The sequence below is a fragment of the Mustelus asterias genome, unplaced genomic scaffold, assembly GCF_964213995.1.
Source record: "Mustelus asterias unplaced genomic scaffold, sMusAst1.hap1.1 HAP1_SCAFFOLD_3529, whole genome shotgun sequence".
NCBI classification, from domain to species: Eukaryota; Metazoa; Chordata; class Chondrichthyes; order Carcharhiniformes; family Triakidae; genus Mustelus; species Mustelus asterias.
In genome coordinates this window covers 10001-31742 of record NW_027593474.1, presented here as the reverse complement: position 1 = coordinate 31742, position 21742 = coordinate 10001, and the positions used below count along the sequence as shown (strand labels likewise).

The 21742-nt window shown below is 43.4% G+C and overlaps 1 protein-coding gene across 1 annotated transcript in view; it reads left to right on the top strand.

Annotated features, from left to right (window-relative positions):
• Positions 1 to 448: 448 nt before the first annotated feature.
• Positions 449 to 21742, top strand: part of LOC144490628 (vitamin K-dependent protein C-like) — a gene marked incomplete at its 5' end in the record, with an annotated part of 27322 nt that continues 6028 nt past the window's right edge. Inside the window, one exon of the mRNA XM_078208336.1 lies at positions 449 to 573. Within this exon, the coding sequence (XP_078064462.1) occupies positions 449 to 573 (125 nt within the window). The remainder of the gene's footprint in view (positions 574 to 21742) is intronic.

The window sequence follows — 21742 nt, the reverse complement described above, 5'->3', positions numbered from 1 at the left end:
TGTATCTAACCCCGTGCTGTACCTGTCCTGGGACTGTTTGATGGGGACAGTGTAGAGGGAGCTTTACTCTGTATCTAACCCCGTGCTGTACCTGTCCTGGGAGTGTTTGATGGGGACAGTGTAGAGGGAGCTTTACTCTGTATCTAACCCCGTGCTGTACCTGTCCTGGGAGTTTTTGATTGGGACAGTGCAGAGGGAGCTTTACTCTGTATCTAACCCCGTGCTGTACCTGGCCTGGGAGTGTTTGATGGGGACAGTGTAGAGGGAGCTTTACTCTGTATCTAACCCCGTGCTGTACCTGTCCTGGGAGTGTTTGATGGGGACAGTGTAGAGGGAGCTTTACTCTGTATCTAACCCCGTGCTGCACCTGTCCTGGGGGTGTTTGATGGGGACAGTGTAGAGGGAGCTTTACTCTGTATCTAACCCCGTGCTGTTTGCTGATTTGTAGATCGGATTCTGACGGGTTTTGGTGGGATTGAATCACGCAACATCTCGGGCTATGTATCTGGCTGGGGTTCGACTCGCAATCGAAAGACTGCTCAGTCTCTGAACTATGGGTTCATCTCAGTCAAGGTAATCCCTTTCATCTTGAGTCATAGTCGAGCAGAGTGAGCCAGAATTTGTGGCCATTCTGTCCCTCTACCTCCCCGCTCCCTGCCCCGTTCTGTCTCTACTGTACAGCTGTCCGTTCTGTGTCCCTCTGCATACCCCGCAACCTGCTGCCTCGCAAAATGATTCGTCCACTTTCCCCCGAATGCAAAGGTCTCCCCCACACAACCGCCCCTGATCCCCACTCGAGTGTCTCCAATGTATCAATGCAGGTACAGAGTGTCTCCAATGTATCAATGCAGGTACAGAGTGTCTCCAATGTATCAATGCAGGTACAGAGTGTCTCCAATGTATCAATACAGGTGCAGAGTGTCTCCAATGTATCAATGCAGGTACAGAGTGTCTCCAATGTATCAATACAGGTGCAGAGTGTCTCCAATGTATCACTGCAGGTACAGAGTGTCTCCAATGTATCAATGCAGGTACAGAGTGTCTCCAATGTATCAATGCAGGTACAGAGTGTCTCCAATGTATCAATGCAGGTACAGAGTGTCTCCAATGTATCAATGCAGGTACAGAGTGTCTCCAATGTATCAATACAGGTGCAGAGTGTCCCCAATGTATCAATGCAGGTACAGAGTGTCTCCAATGTATCAATACAGGTACAGAGTGTCTTCAATGTACCAATACAGGTGCAGAGTGTCTCCAATGTATCAATGCAGGTACAGAGTGTCTTCAATGTACCAATACAGGTGCAGAGTGTCTCCAATGTATCAATGCGGGTACAGAGTGTCTCCAATGTATCAATACAGGTACAGAGTGTCTCCAATGTATCAATGCAGGTACAGAGTGTCTTCAATGTACCAATACAGGTGCAGAGTGTCTCCAATGTATCAATGCGGGTACAGAGTGTCTCCAATGTATCAATGCAGGTACAGAGTGTCTCCAATGTATCAATGCAGGTACAGAGTGTCTCCAATGTATCAATGCAGGTACAGAGTGTCTCCAATGTATCAATGCAGGTACAGAGTGTCTTCAATGTACCAATACAGGTGCAGAGTGTCTCCAATGTATCAATGCGGGTACAGAGTGTCTCCAATGTATCAGTGCAGGGTCAGAGTGTCTCCAATGTATCGATACAGGTACAGAGTGTCTCCAATGTATCAATGCAGGTACAGAGTGTCTCCAATGTATCAATGCAGGTACAGAGTGTCTCCAATGTATCAATGCAGGTACAGAGTGTCTCCAATGTATCAGTGCAGGTACAGAGTGTCTCCAATGTATCAATGCAGGTACAGAGTGTCTCCAATGTATCAATGCAGGTACAGAGTCTCTCCAATGTATCAATGCAGGTACAGAGTGTCTCCAATGTATCAATGCAGGTACAGAGTGTCTCCAATGTATCAATACAGGTGCAGAGTGTCTTCAATGTATCAATGCAGGTACAGAGTGTCTCCAATGTATCAGTGCAGGTGCAGAGTGTTTTCAATGTATCAATGCCGGTACAGAGTGTCTCCAATGTATCAATACAGGTGCAGAGTGTTTTCAATGTATCAATGCCGGTACAGAGTGTCTCCAATGTATCAATACAGGTGCAGAGTGTCTTCAATGTATCAATGCCGGTACAGAGTGTCTCCAATGTATCAATACAGGTGCAGAGTGTTTTCAATGTATCAATGCCGGTACAGAGTGTCTCCAATGTATCAATACAGGTGCAGAGTGTTTTCAATGTATCAATGCCGGTACAGAGTGTCTCCAATGTATCAATACAGGTGCAGAGTGTTTTCAATGTATCAATACAGGTACAGAGTGTCTCCAATGTATCAATGCCGGTACAGAGTGTCTCCAATGTATCAATGCAGGTACAGAGTGTTTTCAATGTATCAATGCCGGTACAGAGTGTCTCCAATGTATCAATGCAGGTACAGAGTGTCTCCAATGTATCAATGCAGGTACAGAGTGTCTCCAATGTATCAATACAGGTACAGAGTGTCTCCAATGTATCAATGCAGGTACAGAGTGTCTCCAATGTATCAATGCAGGTACAGAGTGTCTCCAATGTATCAATACAGGTACAGAGTGTCTCCAATGTATCAATGCAGGTACAGAGTGTCTCCAATGTATCAGAGCTGGTACAGAGTGTCTCCAATGTATCAATGCCGGTACAGAGTGTCTCCAATGTATCAATGCAGGTACAGAGTGTCTTCAATGTATCAATGCAGGTACAGAGTGTCTTCAATGTATCAATGCAGGTACAGAGTGTTTTCAATGTCTCAATGCAGGTACAGAGTGTTTTCAATGTCTCAATGCAGGTACAGAGTGTCTTCAATGTATCAATGCAGGTACAGAGTGTCTCCAATGTATCAGTGCAGGTACAGAGTGTCTCCAATGTATCAATACAGGTACAGAGTGTCTTCAATGTATCAATGCAGGTACAGAGTGTCTCCAATGTATCAGAGCTGGTAAAGAGTGTCTTCCATGGATCAATGCAGGTACAGAGTATCTTCAATGTATCAGAGCTGGTACAGAGTGTCTTCAATGTATCAATACAGGTGCAGAGTGTTTTCAATGTATCAATGCAGGTACAGAGTGTCTCCAATGTATCAATGCAGGTACAGAGTGTCTCCAATGTATCAATGCAGGTACAGAGTGTCTCCAATGTATCAATGCAGGTACAGAGTGTCTTCAATGTATCAATACAGGTGCAGAGTGTTTTCAATGTATCAATGCAGGTACAGAGTGTCTCCAATGTATCAATGCAGGTACAGAGTGTTTTCAATGTCTCAATGCAGGTACAGAGTGTTTTCAATGTCTCAATGCAGGTACAGAGTGTCTCCAATGTATCAATGCAGGTACAGAGTGTCTTCAATGTATCAATGCAGGTACAGAGTGTCTCCAATGTATCAGTGCAGGTACAGAGTGTCTCCAATGTATCAATACAGGTGCAGTGTTTTCAATGTATCAATGCAGGTACAGAGTGTCTCCAATGTATCAATGCAGGTACAGAGTGTCTCCAATGTATCAATACAGGTACAGAGTGTCTCCAATGTACCAATGCAGGTACAGAGTGTCTCCAATGTACCAATGGAAGTACAGACTGTCTTCACCGTATCAGTGGAGGTACAGAGTGTCTCCAATGTAACAGTGCAGGGACAGAGTGTCTCCAATATATCAATGCAGGTACAGAGTGTCTCCAATGTATCAATGCAGGTACAGAGTGTCTTCAATGTATCAATGCAGGTACAGAGTGTCTCCAATGTATCAATGCAGGTACAGAGTGTCTCTAATGTATCAATGCAGGTACAGAGTGTCTCCAATGTATCAATGCAGGTACAGAGTGTCTCCAATGTATCAATGCAGGTACAGAGTCTCTCCAATGTATCAATGCAGGTACAGAGTGTCTCCAATGTATCAGTGCAGGTACAGAGTGTCTCCAATGTATCAATGCAGGTACAGAGTGTCTCCAATGTATCAATGCAGGTACAGAGTCTCTCCAATGTCTCAATGTAGGTACAGAGTGTCTCCAATGTATCAGTGCAGGTACAGAGTGTCTCCAATGTATCAATGCAGGTACAGAGTGACTTCAATGGATCAATGCAGGTACAGAGTGACTTCAATGTATCAATGCAGGTACAGAGTGTCTCCAATGTATCAATGCAGGTACAGAGTGTCTCCAATGTATCAATGCAGGTACAGAGTGTCTCCAATGTATCAATGCAGGTACAGAGTGTCCCCAATGTATCAATGCAGGTACAGAGTGTCTTCAATGTATCAGGGCAGGTACAGAGTGTCTCCAATGTATCAATGCAGGTACAGAGTGTCTCCAATGTATCAGTGCAGGTACAGAGTGTCTCCAATGTATCAATGCAGGTACAGAGTGTCTCCAATGTATCAATGCAGGTACAGAGTGTCTCCAATGTATCAATGCAGGTACAGAGTGTCTCCAATGTATCAATGCAGGTACAGAGTGTCTCCAATGTATCAGTGCATGTACAGAGTGTCTTCAATGTATCAGTGCAGGTACAGAGTGTCTCCAATGTATCAATGCAGGTACAGAGTGTCTCCAATGTATCAGTGCAGGTACAGAGTGTCTTCAATGTATCAGTGCAGGTACAGAGTGTCTCCAATGTATCAATGCAGGTACAGAGTGTCTTCAATGTATCAATGCAGGTACAGAGTGTCTCCAATGTATCAATGCAGGTACAGAGTGTCTCCAATGTATCAATGCAGGTACAGAGTGTCTCCAATGTATCAATGCAGGTACAGAGTGTCTTCAATGTATCAGTGCAGGTACAGAGTGTCTCCAATGTATCAATACAGGTACAGAGTGTCTCCAATGTATCAATGCAGGTACAGAGTGTCTCCAATGTATCAGTGCAGGTACAGAGTGTCTCCAATGTATCAATGCAGGTACAGAGTGTCTCCAATGTATCAATGCAGGTACAGAGTGTCTTCAATGTATCAATGCAGGTACAGAGTGTCTCCAATGTCTCAGTGCAGGTACAGAGTGTCTCCAATGTATCAATACAGGTACAGAGTGTCTTCAATGTATCAATGCAGGTACAGAGTCTCTCCAATGTATCAATGCAGGTACAGAGTGTCTCCAATGTATCAATGCAGGTACAGAGTGTCTCCAATGTATCAATGCAGGTACAGAGTCTCTCCAATGTCTCAGTGCAGGTACAGAGTGTCTCCAATGTATCAATGCAGGTACAGAGTGTCTCCAATGTATCAGTGCAGGTACAGAGTGTCTCCAATGTATCAATGCAGGTACAGAGTCTCTCCAATGTATCAATACAGGTACAGAGTGTCTCCAATGTATCAATGCAGGTACAGAGTGTCTCCAATGTATCAATACAGGTACAGAGTGTCTCCAATGTATCAATGCAGGTACAGAGTGTCTCCAATGTATCAATACAGGTACAGAGTGTCTCCAATGTATCAATGCAGGTACAGAGTGTCTCCAATGTATCAATGCAGGTACAGAGTGTCTCCAATGTATCAATGCAGGTACAGAGTGACTTCAATGTATCAATGCAGGTACAGAGTGACTTCAATGTATCAATGCAGGTACAGAGTGTCTCCAATGTATCAATGCAGGTACAGAGTGACTTCAATGTATCAATGCAGGTACAGAGTGACTTCAATGTATCAATGCAGGTACAGAGTGTCTCCAATGTCTCAGTGCAGGTACAGAGTGTCTCCAATGTATCAATGCAGGTACAGAGTCTCTCCAATGTATCAATGCAGGTACAGAGTGTCTCCAATGTATCAATGCAGGTACAGAGTGTCTCCAATGTATCAATGCAGGTACAGAGTCTCTCCAATGTCTCAATGCAGGTACAGAGTGACTTCAATGTATCAATGCAGGTACAGAGTGACTTCAATGTATCAATGCAGGTACAGAGTGTCTCCAATGTATCAATGCAGGTACAGAGTGTCTCCAATGTATCAATGCAGGTACAGAGTGTCTCCAATGTATCAATGCAGGTACAGAGTGTCTTCAATGTATCAGTGCAGGTACAGAGTGCCTCCAATGTATCAATGCAGGTACAGAGTGTCTCCAATGTATCAATGCAGGTACAGAGTGTCTCCAATGAATCAATGCAGGTACAGAGTGTCTCCAATGTATCAATGCAGGTACAGAGTGTCTTCAATGTATCAATGCAGGTACAGAGTGTCTCCAATGTATCAATGCAGGTACAGAGTGTCTCCAATGTATCAATGCAGGTACAGAGTGACTTCAATGTATCAATGCAGGTACAGAGTGACTTCAATGTATCAATGCAGGTACAGAGTGTCTCCAATGTATCAATGCAGGTACAGAGTGTCTCCAATGTATCAAATCAGGTACAGAGTGACTTCAATGTATCAATGCAGGTACAGAGTGTCTCCAATGTATCAATGCAGGTACAGAGTGTCTTCAATGTATCAGTGCAGGTACAGAGTGTCTCCAATGTATCAATGCAGGTACAGAGTGTCTCCAATGTATCAATGCAGGTACAGAGTGTCTCCAATGTATCAGTGCAGGTACAGAGTGTCTTCAATGTATCAATGCAGGTACAGAGTGTCTCCAATGTATCAATGCAGGTACAGAGTGTCTCCAATGTATCAATGCAGGTACAGAGTGTCTCCAATGTATCAATGCAGGTACAGAGTGTCTCCAATGTATCAATGCAGGTACAGAGTGTCTCCAATGTATCAATGCAGGTACAGAGTGTCTTCAATGTATCAATGCAGGTACAGAGTGTCTCCAATGTATCAGTGCAGGTACAGAGTGTCTCCAATGTATCAATGCAGGTACAGAGTGTCTCCAATGTATCAATGCAGGTACAGAGTGTCTCCAATGTATCAATGCAGGTACAGAGTGACTTCAATGTATCAATGCAGGTACAGAGTCTCTCCAATGTATCAATGCAGGTACAGAGTGTCTCCAATGTATCAATGCAGGTACAGAGTCTCTCCAATGTATCAATGCAGGTACAGAGTGTCTCCAATGTATCAGTGCAGGTACAGAGTGTCTCCAATGTATCAATGCAGGTACAGAGTGTCTCCAATGTATCAATGCAGGTACAGAGTGTCTTCAATGTATCAATGCAGGTACAGAGTGTCTCCAATGTATCAATGCAGGTACAGAGTGACTTCAATGTATCAATGCAGGTACAGAGTGACTTCAATGTATCAATGCAGGTACAGAGTGTCTCCAATGTATCAGTGCAGGTACAGAGTGTCTCCAATGTATCAATGCAGGTACAGAGTGTCTCCAATGTATCAATGCAGGTACAGAGTGTCTTCAATGTATCAATGCAGGTACAGAGTGTCTCCAATGTATCAATGCAGGTACAGAGTGTCTCCAATGTATCAATGCAGGTACAGAGTGTCTCCAATGTATCAATGCAGGTACAGAGTGTCTCCAATGTATCAATGCAGGTACAGAGTGTCTTCAATGTATCAATGCAGGTACAGAGTGTCTCCAATGTCTCAGTGCAGGTACAGAGTGTCTTCAATGTATCAATAAAGGTACAGAGTGTCTTCAATGTATCAATGCAGGTACAGAGTCTCTCCAATGTATCAATGCAGGTACAGAGTGTCTCCAATGTATCAATGCAGGTACAGAGTGTCTCCAATGTATCAATGCAGGTACAGAGTGTCTCCAATGAATCAATGCAGGTACAGAGTGTCTCCAATGTATCAATGCAGGTACAGAGTGTCTTCAATGTATCAATGCAGGTACAGAGTGTCTCCAATGTATCAATGCAGGTACAGAGTGTCTCCAATGTATCAATGCAGGTACAGAGTGACTTCAATGTATCAATGCAGGTACAGAGTGACTTCAATGTATCAATGCAGGTACAGAGTGTCTCCAATGTATCAATGCAGGTACAGAGTGTCTCCAATGTATCAATGCAGGTACAGAGTGTCTCCAATGTATCAATGCAGGTACAGAGTGTCTCCAATGTATCAATGCAGGTACAGAGTGTCTCCAATGTATCAATGCAGGTACAGAGTGTCTTCAATGTATCAATGCAGGTACAGAGTGTCTCCAATGTATCAGTGCAGGTACAGAGTGTCTCCAATGTATCAATGCAGGTACAGAGTGTCTCCAATGTATCAATGCAGGTACAGAGTGTCTCCAATGTATCAATGCAGGTACAGAGTGACTTCAATGTATCAATGCAGGTACAGAGTCTCTCCAATGTATCAATGCAGGTACAGAGTGTCTCCAATGTATCAATGCAGGTACAGAGTCTCTCCAATGTATCAATGCAGGTACAGAGTGTCTCCAATGTATCAGTGCAGGTACAGAGTGTCTCCAATGTATCAATGCAGGTACAGAGTGTCTCCAATGTATCAATGCAGGTACAGAGTGTCTTCAATGTATCAATGCAGGTACAGAGTGTCTCCAATGTATCAATGCAGGTACAGAGTGACTTCAATGTATCAATGCAGGTACAGAGTGACTTCAATGTATCAATGCAGGTACAGAGTGTCTCCAATGTATCAGTGCAGGTACAGAGTGTCTCCAATGTATCAATGCAGGTACAGAGTGTCTCCAATGTATCAATGCAGGTACAGAGTGTCTTCAATGTATCAATGCAGGTACAGAGTGTCTCCAATGTATCAATGCAGGTACAGAGTGTCTCCAATGTATCAATGCAGGTACAGAGTGTCTCCAATGTATCAATGCAGGTACAGAGTGTCTCCAATGTATCAATGCAGGTACAGAGTGTCTTCAATGTATCAATGCAGGTACAGAGTGTCTCCAATGTCTCAGTGCAGGTACAGAGTGTCTTCAATGTATCAATAAAGGTACAGAGTGTCTTCAATGTATCAATGCAGGTACAGAGTGTCTCCAATGTATCAATGCAGGTACAGAGTGTCTCCAATGTATCAATGCAGGTACAGAGTGTCTCCAATGTATCAATGCAGGTACAGAGTCTCTCCAATGTCTCAGTGCAGGTACAGAGTGTCTCCAATGTATCAATGCAGGTACAGAGTGTCTTCAATGTATCAGTGCAGGTACAGAGTGTCTCCAATGTATCAATGCAGGTACAGAGTCTCTCCAATGTATCAATACAGGTACAGAGTGTCTCCAATGTATCAATGCAGGTACAGAGTGTCTCCAATGTATCAATACAGGTACAGAGTGTCTCCAATGTATCAATGCAGGTACAGAGTGTCTCCAATGTATCAATACAGGTACAGAGTGTCTCCAATGTATCAATGCAGGTACAGAGTGTCTCCAATGTATCAATACAGGTACAGAGTGTCTCCAATGTATCAATGCAGGTACAGAGTGTCTCCAATGTATCAATACAGGTACAGAGTGTCTCCAATGTATCAATGCAGGTACAGAGTGTCTCCAATGTATCAATGCAGGTACAGAGTGTCTCCAATGTATCAATACAGGTACAGAGTGTCTCCAATGTATCAATGCAGGTACAGAGTGTCTCCAATGTATCAATGCAGGTACAGAGTCTCTCCAATGTATCAATGCAGGTACAGAGTGTCTTCAATGTATCAGTGCAGGTACAGAGTGTCTCCAATGTATCAATGCAGGTACAGAGTGTCTCCAATGTATCAATGTAGGTACAGAGTGTCTCCAATGTATCAATGCAGGTACAGAGTGTCTTCAATGTATCAGTGCAGGTACAGAGTGTCTCCAATGTATCAATGCAGGTACAGAGTGTCTCCAATGTATCAATGCAGGTACAGAGTGTCTCCAATGTATCAGTGCAGGTACAGAGTGTCTTCAATGTATCAATGCAGGTACAGAGTGTCTCCAATGTATCAATGCAGGTACAGAGTGTCTCCAATGTATCAATGCAGGTACAGAGTGTCTCCAATGTATCAATGCAGGTACAGAGTGTCTCCAATGTATCAATGCAGGTACAGAGTGTCTCCAATGTATCAATGCAGGTACAGAGTGTCTTCAATGTATCAATGCAGGTACAGAGTGTCTCCAATGTATCAGTGCAGGTACAGAGTGTCTCCAATGTATCAATGCAGGTACAGAGTGTCTCCAATGTATCAATGCAGGTACAGAGTGTCTCCAATGTATCAATGCAGGTACAGAGTGACTTCAATGTATCAATGCAGGTACAGAGTGTCTCCAATGTATCAATGCAGGTACAGAGTGACTTCAATGTATCAATGCAGGTACAGAGTGTCTCCAATGTATCAATGCAGGTACAGAGTGACTTCAATGTATCAATGCAGGTACAGAGTGTCTCCAATGTATCAGTGCAGGTACAGAGTGTCTCCAATGTATCAATGCAGGTACAGAGTGTCTCCAATGTATCAATGCAGGTACAGAGTGTCTTCAATGTATCAGTGCAGGTACAGAGTCTCTCCAATGTATCAATGCAGGTACAGAGTGTCTCCAATGTATCAGTGCAGGTACAGAGTGTCTCCAATGTATCAATGCAGGTACAGAGTGTCTCCAATGTATCAATGCAGGTACAGAGTGTCTTCAATGTATCAATGCAGGTACAGAGTGTCTCCAATGTATCAATGCAGGTGCAGAGTGACTTCAATGTATCAATGCAGGTACAGAGTGACTTCAATGTATCAATGCAGGTACAGAGTGTCTCCAATGTATCAGTGCAGGTACAGAGTGTCTCCAATGTATCAATGCAGGTACAGAGTGTCTCCAATGTATCAATGCAGGTACAGAGTGTCTTCAATGTATCAATGCAGGTACAGAGTGTCTCCAATGTATCAATGCAGGTACAGAGTGTCTCCAATGTATCAATGCAGGTACAGAGTGTCTCCAATGTATCAATGCAGGTACAGAGTGTCTCCAATGTATCAATGCAGGTACAGAGTGTCTTCAATGTATCAATGCAGGTACAGAGTGTCTCCAATGTCTCAGTGCAGGTACAGAGTGTCTTCAATGTATCAATAAAGGTACAGAGTGTCTTCAATGTATCAATGCAGGTACAGAGTCTCTCCAATGTATCAATGCAGGTACAGAGTGTCTCCAATGTATCAATGCAGGTACAGAGTGTCTCCAATGTATCAATGCAGGTACAGAGTCTCTCCAATGTCTCAGTGCAGGTACAGAGTGTCTCCAATGTATCAATGCAGGTACAGAGTGTCTCCAATGTATCAGTGCAGGTACAGAGTGTCTCCAATGTATCAATGCAGGTACACAGTCTCTCCAATGTATCAATACAGGTACAGAGTGTCTCCAATGTATCAATGCAGGTACAGAGTGTCTCCAATGTATCAATACAGGTACAGAGTGTCTCCAATGTATCAATGCAGGTACAGAGTGTCTCCAATGTATCAATACAGGTACAGAGTGTCTCCAATGTATCAATGCAGGTACAGAGTGTCTCCAATGTATCAATACAGGTACAGAGTGTCTCCAATGTATCAATGCAGGTACAGAGTGTCTCCAATGTATCAATGCAGGTACAGAGTCTCTCCAATGTATCAATGCAGGTACAGAGTGTCTTCAATGTATCAGTGCAGGTACAGAGTGTCTCCAATGTATCAATGCAGGTACAGAGTGTCTCCAATGTATCAATGCAGGTACAGAGTGTCTTCAATGTATCAATGCAGGTACAGAGTGTCTCCAATGTCTCAGTGCAGGTACAGAGTGTCTCCAATGTATCAATGCAGGTACAGAGTCTCTCCAATGTATCAATGCAGGTACAGAGTGTCTCCAATGTATCAATGCAGGTACAGAGTGACTTCAATGTATCAATGCAGGTACAGAGTGTCTCCAATGTATCAATGCAGGTACAGAGTGTCTCCAATGTATCAAATCAGGTACAGAGTGACTTCAATGTATCAATGCAGGTACAGAGTGTCTCCAATGTATCAATGCAGGTACAGAGTGACTTCAATGTATCAATGCAGGTACAGAGTGTCTCCAATGTATCAGTGCAGGTACAGAGTGTCTTCAATGTATCAATGCAGGTACAGAGTGTCTCCAATGTATCAATGCAGGTACAGAGTGTCTCCAATGTATCAATGCAGGTACAGAGTGACTCCAATGTATCAATGCAGGTACAGAGTGTCTCCAATGTATCAATGCAGGTACAGAGTGTCTCCAATGTATCAATGCAGGTACAGAGTGTCTCCAATGTATCAATGCAGGTACAGAGTGTCTCCAATGTATCAGTGCAGGTACAGAGTGTCTCCAATGTATCAATGCAGGTACAGAGTGTCTCCAATGTATCAATGCAGGTACAGAGTGTCTCCAATGTATCAATGCAGGTACAGAGTGACTTCAATGTATCAATGCAGGTACAGAGTGTCTCCAATGTATCAATGCAGGTTCAGAGTGACTTCAGTGTATCAATGCAGGTACAGAGTGACTTCAATGTATCAATGCAGGTACAGAGTGTCTCCAATGTATCAGTGCAGGTACAGAGTGTCTCCAATGTATCAATGCAGGTACAGAGTGTCTCCAATGTATCAATGCAGGTACAGAGTGTCGTCAATGTATCAGTGCAGGTACAGAGTCTCTCCAATGTATCAATGCAGGTACAGAGTGTCTCCAATGTATCAGTGCAGGTACAGAGTGTCTCCAATGTATCAATGCAGGTACAGAGTGTCTCCAATGTATCAATGCAGGTACAGAGTGTCTTCAATGTATCAATGCAGGTACAGAGTGTCTCCAATGTATCAATGCAGGTACAGAGTGACTTCAATGTATCAATGCAGGTACAGAGTGACTTCAATGTATCAATGCAGGTACAGAGTGACTTCAATGTATCAATGCAGGTACAGAGTGTCTCCAATGTATCAATGCAGGTACAGAGTGACTTCAATGTATCAATGCAGGTACAGAGTGTCTCCAATGTATCAATGCAGGTACAGAGTGTCTTCAATGTATCAATGCAGGTACAGAGTGTCTCCAATGTATCAATGCAGGTACAGAGTGACTGCAATGTATCAATGCAGGTACAGAGTGTCTCCAATGTATCAATGCAGGTACAGAGTGACTTCAATGTATCAATGCAGGTACAGAGTGTCTCCAATGTATCAATGCAGGTACAGAGTGTCTCCAATGTATCAGTGCAGGTACAGAGTCTCTCCAATGTATCAATGCGGGTACAGAGTGTCTCCAATGTATCAGTGCAGGTACAGAGTGTCTCCAATGTATCAATGCAGGTACAGAGTGTCTCCAATGTATCAATGCAGGTACAGAGTGTCTTCAATGTATCAGTGCAGGTACAGAGTGTCTCCAATGTATCAATGCAGGTACAGAGTGTCTTCAATGTATCAGTGCAGGTACAGAGTGTCTCCAATGTATCAATGCAGGTACAGAGTCTCTCCAATGTATCAATGCAGGTACAGAGTGTCTCCAATGTATCAGTGCAGGTACAGAGTGTCTCCAATGTATCAATGCAGGTACAGAGTGTCTCCAATGTATCAATGCAGGTACAGAGTGTCTCCAATGTATCAATGCAGGTACAGAGTGACTTCAATGTATCAATGCAGGTACAGAGTGTCTCCAATGTATCAATGCAGGTTCAGAGTGACTTCAGTGTATCAATGCAGGTACAGAGTGACTTCAATGTATCAATGCAGGTACAGAGTGTCTCCAATGTATCAGTGCAGGTACAGAGTGTCTCCAATGTATCAATGCAGGTACAGAGTGTCTCCAATGTATCAATGCAGGTACAGAGTGTCGTCAATGTATCAGTGCAGGTACAGAGTCTCTCCAATGTATCAATGCAGGTACAGAGTGTCTCCAATGTATCAGTGCAGGTACAGAGTGTCTCCAATGTATCAATGCAGGTACAGAGTGTCTCCAATGTATCAATGCAGGTACAGAGTGTCTTCAATGTATCAATGCAGGTACAGAGTGTCTCCAATGTATCAATGCAGGTACAGAGTGACTTCAATGTATCAATGCAGGTACAGAGTGACTTCAATGTATCAATGCAGGTACAGAGTGACTTCAATGTATCAATGCAGGTACAGAGTGTCTCCAATGTATCAATGCAGGTACAGAGTGACTTCAATGTATCAATGCAGGTACAGAGTGTCTCCAATGTATCAATGCAGGTACAGAGTGTCTTCAATGTATCAATGCAGGTACAGAGTGTCTCCAATGTATCAATGCAGGTACAGAGTGACTGCAATGTATGAATGCAGGTACAGAGTGTCTCCAATGTATCAATGCAGGTACAGAGTGACTTCAATGTATCAATGCAGGTACAGAGTGTCTCCAATGTATCAATGCAGGTACAGAGTGTCTCCAATGTATCAGTGCAGGTACAGAGTCTCTCCAATGTATCAATGCGGGTACAGAGTGTCTCCAATGTATCAGTGCAGGTACAGAGTGTCTCCAATGTATCAATGCAGGTACAGAGTGTCTCCAATGTATCAATGCAGGTACAGAGTGTCTTCAATGTATCAGTGCAGGTACAGAGTGTCTCCAATGTATCAATGCAGGTACAGAGTGTCTTCAATGTATCAGTGCAGGTACAGAGTGTCTCCAATGTATCAATGCAGGTACAGAGTGTCTCCAATGTATCAATGCAGGTACAGAGTGTCTCCAATGTATCAATGCAGGTACAGAGTGTCTCCAATGTATCAGTCCAGGGTCAGAGTGTCTTCAATGTATCAATGCAGGTACAGAGTGTCTCCAATGTACCAGTGGAAGTACAGAGTGTCTCCAATGTATCAATGGAAGTACAGACTGTCTTCACCGTATCAGTGGAGGTACAGAGTGTCTCCAATATATCAGTGCAGGTACAGAGTGTCTCCAATGTATCAATGCAGGTACAGAGTGTCTCCAATGTATCAATGCAGGTACAGAGTGTCTCCAATGTATCAATGCAGGTACAGAGTGTCTCCAATGTATCAATGCAGGTACAGAGTGTCTCCAATGTATCAGTGCAGGTACAGAGTGTCTCCAATGTACCAATGGAGGTACAGACTGTCTTCACCGTATCAGTGGAGGTACAGAGTGTCTTCAATGTATCAATGCAGGTACAGAGTCTCTCCAATGTATCAATGCAGGTACAGAGTGTCTCCAATGTATCAATGCAGGTACAGAGTGTCTCCAATGTATCAATGCAGGTACAGAGTCTCTCCAATGTCTCAGTGCAGGTACAGAGTGTCTCCAATGTATCAATGCAGGTACAGAGTGTCTCCAATGTATCAGTGCAGGTACAGAGTGTCTCCAATGTATCAATGCAGGTACAGAGTCTCTCCAATGTATCAATACAGGTACAGAGTGTCTCCAATGTATCAATGCAGGTACAGAGTGTCTCCAATGTATCAATACAGGTACAGAGTGTCTCCAATGTATCAATGCAGGTACAGAGTGTCTCCAATGTATCAATACAGGTACAGAGTGTCTCCAATGTATCAATGCAGGTACAGAGTGTCTCCAATGTATCAATACAGGTACAGAGTGTCTCCAATGTATCAATGCAGGTACAGAGTGTCTCCAATGTATCAATACAGGTACAGAGTGTCTCCAATGTATCAATGCAGGTACAGAGTGTCTCCAATGTATCAATGCAGGTACAGAGTGTCTCCAATGTATCAATACAGGTACAGAGTGTCTCCAATGTATCAATGCAGGTACAGAGTGTCTCCAATGTATCAATGCAGGTACAGAGTCTCTCCAATGTATCAATGCAGGTACAGAGTGTCTTCAATGTATCAGTGCAGGTACAGAGTGTCTCCAATGTATCAATGCAGGTACAGAGTGTCTCCAATGTATCAATGCAGGTACAGAGTGTCTTCAATGTATCAATGCAGGTACAGAGTGTCTCCAATGTCTCAGTGCAGGTACAGAGTGTCTCCAATGTATCAATGCAGGTACAGAGTCTCTCCAATGTATCAATGCAGGTACAGAGTGTCTCCAATGTATCAATGCAGGTACAGAGTGTCTCCAATGTATCAATGCAGGTACAGAGTCTCTCCAATGTCTCAATGCAGGTACAGAGTGACTTCAATGTATCAATGCAGGTACAGAGTGACTTCAATGTATCAATGCAGGTACAGAGTGTCTCCAATGTATCAATGCAGGTACAGAGTGTCTCCAATGTATCAATGCAGGTACAGAGTGTCTCCAATGTATCAATGCAGGTACGGAGTGTCTTCAATGTATCAGTGCAGGTACAGAGTGTCTCCAATGTATCAATGCAGGTACAGAGTGTCTCCAATGAATCAATGCAGGTACAGAGTGTCTCCAATGTATCAATGCAGGTACAGAGTGTCTTCAATGTATCAATGCAGGTACAGAGTGTCTCCAATGTATCAATGCAGGTACAGAGTGTCTCCAATGTATCAATGCAGGTACAGAGTGACTTCAATGTATCAATGCAGGTACAGAGTGACTTCAATGTATCAATGCAGGTACAGAGTGTCTCCAATGTATCAATGCAGGTACAGAGTGTCTCCAATGTATCAAATCAGGTACAGAGTGACTTCAATGTATCAATGCAGGTACAGAGTGTCTCCAATGTATCAATGCAGGTACAGAGTGACTTCAATGTATCAATGCAGGTACAGAGTGTCTCCAATGTATCAGTGCAGGTACAGAGTGTCTTCAATGTATCAATGCAGGTACAGAGTGTCTCCAATGTATCAATGCAGGTACAGAGTGTCTCCAATGTATCAATGCAGGTACAGAGTGACTCCAATGTATCAATGCAGGTACAGAGTGTCTCCAATGTATCAATGCAGGTACAGAGTGTCTCCAATGTATCAATGCAGGTACAGAGTGTCTTCAATGTATCAATGCAGGTACAGAGTGTCTCCAATGTATCAGTGCAGGTACAGAGTGTCTCCAATGTATCAATGCAGGTACAGAGTGTCTCCAATGTATCAATGCAGGTACAGAGTGTCTCCAATGTATCAATGCAGGTACAGAGTGACTTCAATGTATCAATGCAGGTACAGAGTGTCTCCAATGTATCAATGCAGGTTCAGAGTGACTTCAGTGTATCAATGCAGGTACAGAGTGACTTCAATGTATCAATGCAGGTACAGAGTGTCTCCAATGTATCAGTGCAGGTACAGAGTGTCTCCAATGTATCAATGCAGGTACAGAGTGTCTCCAATGTATCAATGCAGGTACAGAGTGTCGTCAATGTATCAGTGCAGGTACAGAGTCTCTCCAATGTATCAATGCAGGTACAGAGTGTCTCCAATGTATCAGTGCAGGTACAGAGTGTCTCCAATGTATCAATGCAGGTACAGAGTGTCTCCAATGTATCAATGCAGGTACAGAGTGTCTTCAATGTATCAATGCAGGTACAGAGTGTCTCCAATGTATCAATGCAGGTACAGAGTGACTTCAATGTATCAATGCAGGTACAGAGTGACTTCAATGTATCAATGCAGGTACAGAGTGACTTCAATGTATCAATGCAGGTACAGAGTGTCTCCAATGTATCAATGCAGGTACAGAGTGACTTCAATGTATCAATGCAGGTACAGAGTGTCTCCAATGTATCAATGCAGGTACAGAGTGACTTCAATGTATCAATGCAGGTACAGAGTGTCTCCAATGTATCAATGCAGGTACAGAGTGTCTCCAATGTATCAATGCAGGTACAGAGTGTCTCCAATGTATCAATGCAGGTACAGAGTGTCTCCAATGTATCAATGCAGGTACAGAGTGTCTCCAATGTATCAATGCAGGTACAGAGTGTCTTCAATGTATCAATGCAGGTACAGAGTGTCTCCAATGTATCAATGCAGGTACAGAGTGACTTCAATGTATCAATGCAGGTACAGAGTGACTTCAATGTATCAATGCAGGTACAGAGTGACTTCAATGTATCAATGCAGGTACAGAGTGTCTCCAATGTATCAATGCAGGTACAGAGTGACTTCAATGTATCAATGCAGGTACAGAGTGTCTCCAATGTATCAATGCAGGTACAGAGTGACTTCAATGTATCAATGCAGGTACAGAGTGTCTCCAATGTATCAATGCAGGTACAGAGTGTCTCCAATGTATCAATGCAGGTACAGAGTGACTGCAATGTATCAATGCAGGTACAGAGTGTCTCCAATGTATCAATGCAGGTACAGAGTGACTTCAATGTATCAATGCAGGTACAGAGTGTCTCCAATGTATCAATGCAGGTACAGAGTGTCTCCAATGTATCAGTGCAGGTACAGAGTCTCTCCAATGTATCAATGCGGGTACAGAGTGTCTCCAATGTATCAGTGCAGGTACAGAGTGTCTCCAATGTATCAATGCAGGTACAGAGTGTCTCCAATGTATCAATGCAGGTACAGAGTGTCTTCAATGTATCAGTGCAGGTACAGAGTGTCTCCAATGTATCAATGCAGGTACAGAGTGTCTTCAATGTATCAGTGCAGGTACAGAGTGTCTCCAATGTATCAATGCAGGTACAGAGTGTCTCCAATGTATCAATGCAGGTACAGAGTGTCTCCAATGTATCAATGCAGGTACAGAGTGTCTCCAATGTATCAGTCCAGGGTCAGAGTGTCTTCAATGTATCAATGCAGGTACAGAGTGTCTCCAATGTACCAGTGGAAGTACAGAGTGTCTCCAATGTATCAATGGAAGTACAGACTGTCTTCACCGTATCAGTGGAGGTACAGAGTGTCTCCAATATATCAGTGCAGGTACAGAGTGTCTCCAATGTATCAATGCAGGTACAGAGTGTCTCCAATGTATCAATGCAGGTACAGAGTGTCTCCAATGTATCAATGCAGGTACAGAGTGTCTCCAATGTATCAATGCAGGTACAGAGTGTCTCCAATGTATCAATGCAGGTACAGAGTGTCTCCAATGTATCAGTGCAGGTACAGAGTGTCTCCAATGTACCAATGGAGGTACAGACTGTCTTCACCGTATCAGTGGAGGTACAGAGTGTCTCCAATGTATCAATGCAGGTACAGAGTGTCTCCAATGTATCAGTGCAGGGACAGAGTGTCTTCAATGTATCAACGCGGGTACAGAGTGTCTTCAATGTATCAGTGCAGGTACAGAGTGTCTCCAATGTATCAGTGCAGGTACAGAGTATCTTCAATGTACCAATGGAAGTACAGAGTGTCTCCAATGTATCAATGCAGGTACAGAGTGTCTCCAATGTATCAATGCAGGTACAGAGTGTCTTCAATGTATCAATGCGGGTACAGAGTGTCTTCAATGTATCAATGGAAGTACAGAGTGTCTCCAATGTATCAATGCAGGTACAGAGTGTCTCCAATGTATCAATGGAAGTACAGAGTGTCTCCAATGTATCAGTGCAGGTACAGAGTGTCTCCAATGTATCAATGCAGTTACAGAGTGTCTCCAATGTATCAATGGAAGTACAGAGTGTCTCCAATGTATCAATGCAGGTACAGAGTGTCTCCAATGTATCAATGCAGGTACAGAGTGTCTCCAATGTATCAATGCAGGTACAGAGTGTCTCCAATGTATCAATGCAGGTACAGAGTGTCTCCAATGTATCAATGCAGGTACAGAGTGTCTCCAATGTATCAATGCAGGTACAGAGTGTCTCCAATGTATCAATGCAGGTACAGAGTGTCTCCAATGTATCAATGCAGGTACAGAGTCTCTCCAATGTATCAATGCAGGTACAGAGTGTCTTCAATGTATCAATGCAGGTACAGAGTCTCTCCAATGTATCAATGCGGGTACAGAGTGTCTCCAATGTATCAATGCAGGTACAGAGTGTCTCCAATGTATCAATGCAGGTACAGAGTGTCTCCAATGTATCAATGCAGGTACAGAGTGTCTCCAATGTATCAATGCAGGTACAGAGTCTCTCCAATGTATCAATGCAGGTACAGAGTGTCTTCAATGTATCAATGCAGGTACAGAGTGTCTCCAATGTATCAATGCGGGTACAGAGTGTATTCAATGTATCAGTGCAGGTACAGAGTGTCTCCAATGTATCAGTGCAGGTACAGAGTATCTTCAATGTACCAATGGAAGTACAGAGTGTCTCCAATGTACCAATGGAGGTACAGACTGTCTTCACCGTATCAGTGGAGGTACAGAGTGTCTCCAATGTATCAATGCAGGTACAGAGTGTCTCCAATGTATCAATGCAGGTACAGAGTGTCTCCAATGTATCAATGCAGGTACAGAGTGTCTCCAATGTATCAATGCAGGTACAGAGTGTCTCCAATGTATCAGTGCAGGTACAGAGTGTCTCCAATGTATCAATGCAGGTACAGAGTGTCTCCAATGTATCAATGCAGGTACAGAGTGTCTCCAATGTATCAATGCAGGTACAGAGTGTCTCCAATGAATCAATGCAGGTACAGAGTGTCTTCAATGTATCAATGCAGGTACAGAGTGTCTCCAATGTATCAATGCGGGTACAGAGTGTCTCCAATGTATCAATGCGGGTACAGAGTGTCTCCAATGTATCAATGCAGGTACAGAGTGTCTCCAATGTATCAATGCAGGTACAGAGTGTCTCCAATGAATCAATGCAGGTACAGAGTGTCTCCAATGTATCAATGCAGGTACAGAGTGTCTCCAATGTATCAATGCAGGTACAGAGTGTCTCCAATGTATCAATGCAGGTACAGAGTGTCTCCAATGTATCAATACAGGTACAGAGTGTCTCCAATGTATCAATGCAGGTACAGAGTGTCTCCAATGTATCAATGCAGGTACAGAGTGTCTCCAATGAATCAATGCAGGTACAGAGTGTCTCCAATGTATCAATGCAGGTACAGAGTGTCTCCAATGTATCAATGCAGGTACAGAGTGTCTCCAATGTATCAATACAGGTACAGAGTGTCTCCAATGTATCAGTGCAGGTACAGAGTGTCTCCAATGAATCAATGCAGGTACAGAGTGTCTCCAATGTATCAATGCAGGTACAGAGTGTCTCCAATGAATCAATGCAGGTACAGAGTGACTTCAATGTATCAATGCAGGTACAGAGTGTCTCCAATGAATCAATGCAGGTACAGAGTGACTTCAATGTATCAATGCAGGTACAGAGTGTCTCCAATGTATCAATGCAGGTACAGAGTGTCTCCAATGTATCAATGCAGGTACAGAGTGTCTCCAATGTATCAATACAGGTACAGAGTGTCTCCAATGTATCAATGCAGGTACAGAGTGTCTCCAATGTATCAATACAGGTACAGAGTGTCTCCAATGTATCAATGCAGGTACAGAGTGTCTCCAATGTATCAATACAGGTACAGAGTGTCTCCAATGTATCAGTGCAGGTACAGAGTGTCTTCAATGTATCAATGCAGGTACAGAGTGTCTCCAATGTATCAATACAGGTACAGAGTGTCTCCAATGTATCAGTGCAGGTACAGAGTGTCTCCAATGTATCAATACAGGTACAGAGTGTCTCCAATGTTTCAATACAGGTACAGAGTGTCTCCAATGTATCAGTGCAGGTACAGAGTGTCTTCAATGTATCAATGCAGGTACAGAGTGTCTCCAATGTATCAATACATGTCCAAAGTGTCTGCAATGTATCAATGCAGGTACAGAGTGTCTCCAATGTATCAATGCAGGTACAGAGTGTCTCCAATGTATCAATACAGGTACAGAGTGTCTCCAATGTATCAATGCATTTACAGAGTGTCTCCAATGTATCAGTGCAGGTCCAGAGTGTCTTCAATGTATCAATGCAGGTACAGAGTGTCTCCAATGTATCAGTGCAGGTACAGAGTGTCTCCAATGTATCAATGCAGGTACAGAGTGTCTCCAATGTATCAATGCAGGTACAGAGTGTCT